Source organism: Thermomyces lanuginosus, assembly GCF_041956635.1.
Source record: "Thermomyces lanuginosus strain ATCC 200065 unplaced genomic scaffold VTN49scaffold_24, whole genome shotgun sequence".
NCBI classification, from domain to species: domain Eukaryota; kingdom Fungi; phylum Ascomycota; class Eurotiomycetes; order Eurotiales; family Trichocomaceae; genus Thermomyces; species Thermomyces lanuginosus.
Window position 1 is genome coordinate 725,671 of NW_027192358.1, and position 1,976 is coordinate 727,646.

A 1,976-nucleotide genomic window follows, 5' to 3' on the forward strand; every position below is an offset into this window, starting at 1 on the left:
TGGCTCTGTTTGTGGTTCCAAGGCACCCGTAAGCGGCTCCACGTTAGGATTCTTTGGGTTTCGAAAGGTTCTGCTTTTTTTTGACCCCTTGGTCAAATTAGTATGCCTTCAAGGAAACCGGACAGAGATCCGTCTTACTTGGTACCAGTTCTCCCCGCCTTCTTCTCCCTTCCAGCGCATGTAAGAGGGCATCCGCGTGGCATACAAAGCTATCTGAAGGTGGATATTGCTTCCACCATTGTTCTAAGAATGGGATGATCTCATCTGCGCGGAAGGATACGAGCTTTGAGGTCGAAACGGAGGTGGCGACGAGAACGAACAGTGTCTTCGAAATTAAATAGATTTTTCCATAGATCTCCCGAGCTTTTAAATGAGTGTACCGAGTTTGCCTTGGCTTTGGCAAATCCTCTGTTCGAGTATGCAAAAGGCAATACGCCTTCTGCAGTCCATTGTGATCACTTGACACCTGAGCTGGCCAGGCGTCGAGAGTATATTTACGCCCGAGCAGCGTGATGAAAAGGTCGTCGAAAAACATTCTGTTGAAGCAGGAAAGTGAAGGGGATGCTCTGAAAGAAACGAGGCGAGTGAAAGGTCCGAAAGCCGCAGGTGAGGCGGGGCCCTCGAACGAACAGAAAGGGTTCGAAAAGCACGAGGATTGCCTCTGTGCGCGTCTATTATGATGACGCGCGGAAAGAGGTGGCAGCGCAGGCTGACGGGAAAGGGTGGACAGAGCGAGTGATAAAAGACAATAATTCTGGAAATTGATGGCTTCCAAGACGTTAAGGATGATGAGGTCTTAGAGGAGGAGGGAAGGACGGGACAGGGTGAGTCGGGGTTAACAGGACGAAATCACGTGTCCCTTCCGTAAAATACCGTAAAACACCCGTAACATGTCTCTCATCTGCTGATTTCCTCGAACTAGTCTCGCCTTGACAGGCCCCCCGTGCTTGTCGAACTTGCAGGTGTGTACACACCACAGTCCAGGATTTGTGCTCTGCATTGAGAGGTCTCACTTGTGCACTTGCTCCCAGGACTCTCTCTCTCCGCGTGACTTTGGAAGTGTTATGCTCGGCCTCAACAATTATTCTGCCATAGGATTGCCTCAGCATTTCGGGGCGGTTCTTTGGAGGCTCCGGCAGCCCACGCCGGTAAATCCTTTCACCTCCTCAGTTTCCTCTCTATCGCTGCCTTGAAAAGCTTCTGTCTCGACTGTGTGCTGTACATAGTACTTCTGACTCCTGCGCAAAATGTAGCCGTCCAATTTTCCATATAGGTGAGTTTTTTTTTATCCGGATGTGGTGTCTTACCATGAACATCTCGACCAGTATCACCTTGAGGTTTGCTTACCGTGATCTCATTTTCTGGACAAAATACCATGCACTCTTTACAAGCTCGTCCCGTCATTGCCGATAGAAGCGGGTGACGGCGGCGGCGGAGTGGGTATGTAATCCTTGTCGTTTTGTTGGTCACCAGCCGGGGCCCCAATATCAGCTCGCTAACTAGAGTCTTCTTGCAGCTGCTGGGCGTCCCCAGCGCCGATCGGAGCGTGCCCAGTGTTCAGCTGGGTCACTGCCGCTGATTGATGTACTTGAATGTCCGACTTCCAAACACCACAGGTTTAACGGCCAGGGCAGGGCAATACAGCACATTGGGCTCAATAATAAAATAAAAAAAAAAAAAAAGTAACGGGTAGTTCAGAGAGATAGAGATTATTCATGTGACTAATATGTCGGCTGAAAATGCTCATAATCTGCTATGTAAAATCCGTGCATCACGTGGACACTTAACTATTTCAAGTTTAGCGTATCTACTGTACCCCTCGGTCCAATCTACAAGCCCCCTGTTGAAATGAGCCAGTTACGAGCTGGTACGTAATGGTGAAATACGTATTGTGACGTGTGTTGCACGGCCAGAGGCGACCCGTGTTATTGTTAGGGTTGTACCGGTACTTCTGGGGGAGACCTCCTTACTTGTAC

At 49.5% G+C, this 1,976-nt stretch overlaps 1 protein-coding gene across 1 annotated transcript; it reads right to left on the reverse strand.

The window, feature by feature from the left end:
• Nucleotides 1-43: 43 nt before the first annotated feature.
• On the reverse strand, nucleotides 44-535 carry VTN49DRAFT_2192 (uncharacterized protein; the record flags this gene model as incomplete). Its single annotated transcript, XM_069409890.1, has 2 exons — nucleotides 44-87; nucleotides 139-535. 2 exons carry the CDS (start codon nucleotides 533-535, stop codon nucleotides 44-46), a joined length of 441 nt encoding a protein of 146 aa, XP_069269949.1.
• Between the last annotated feature and the right edge of the window lie 1,441 nt (nucleotides 536-1,976).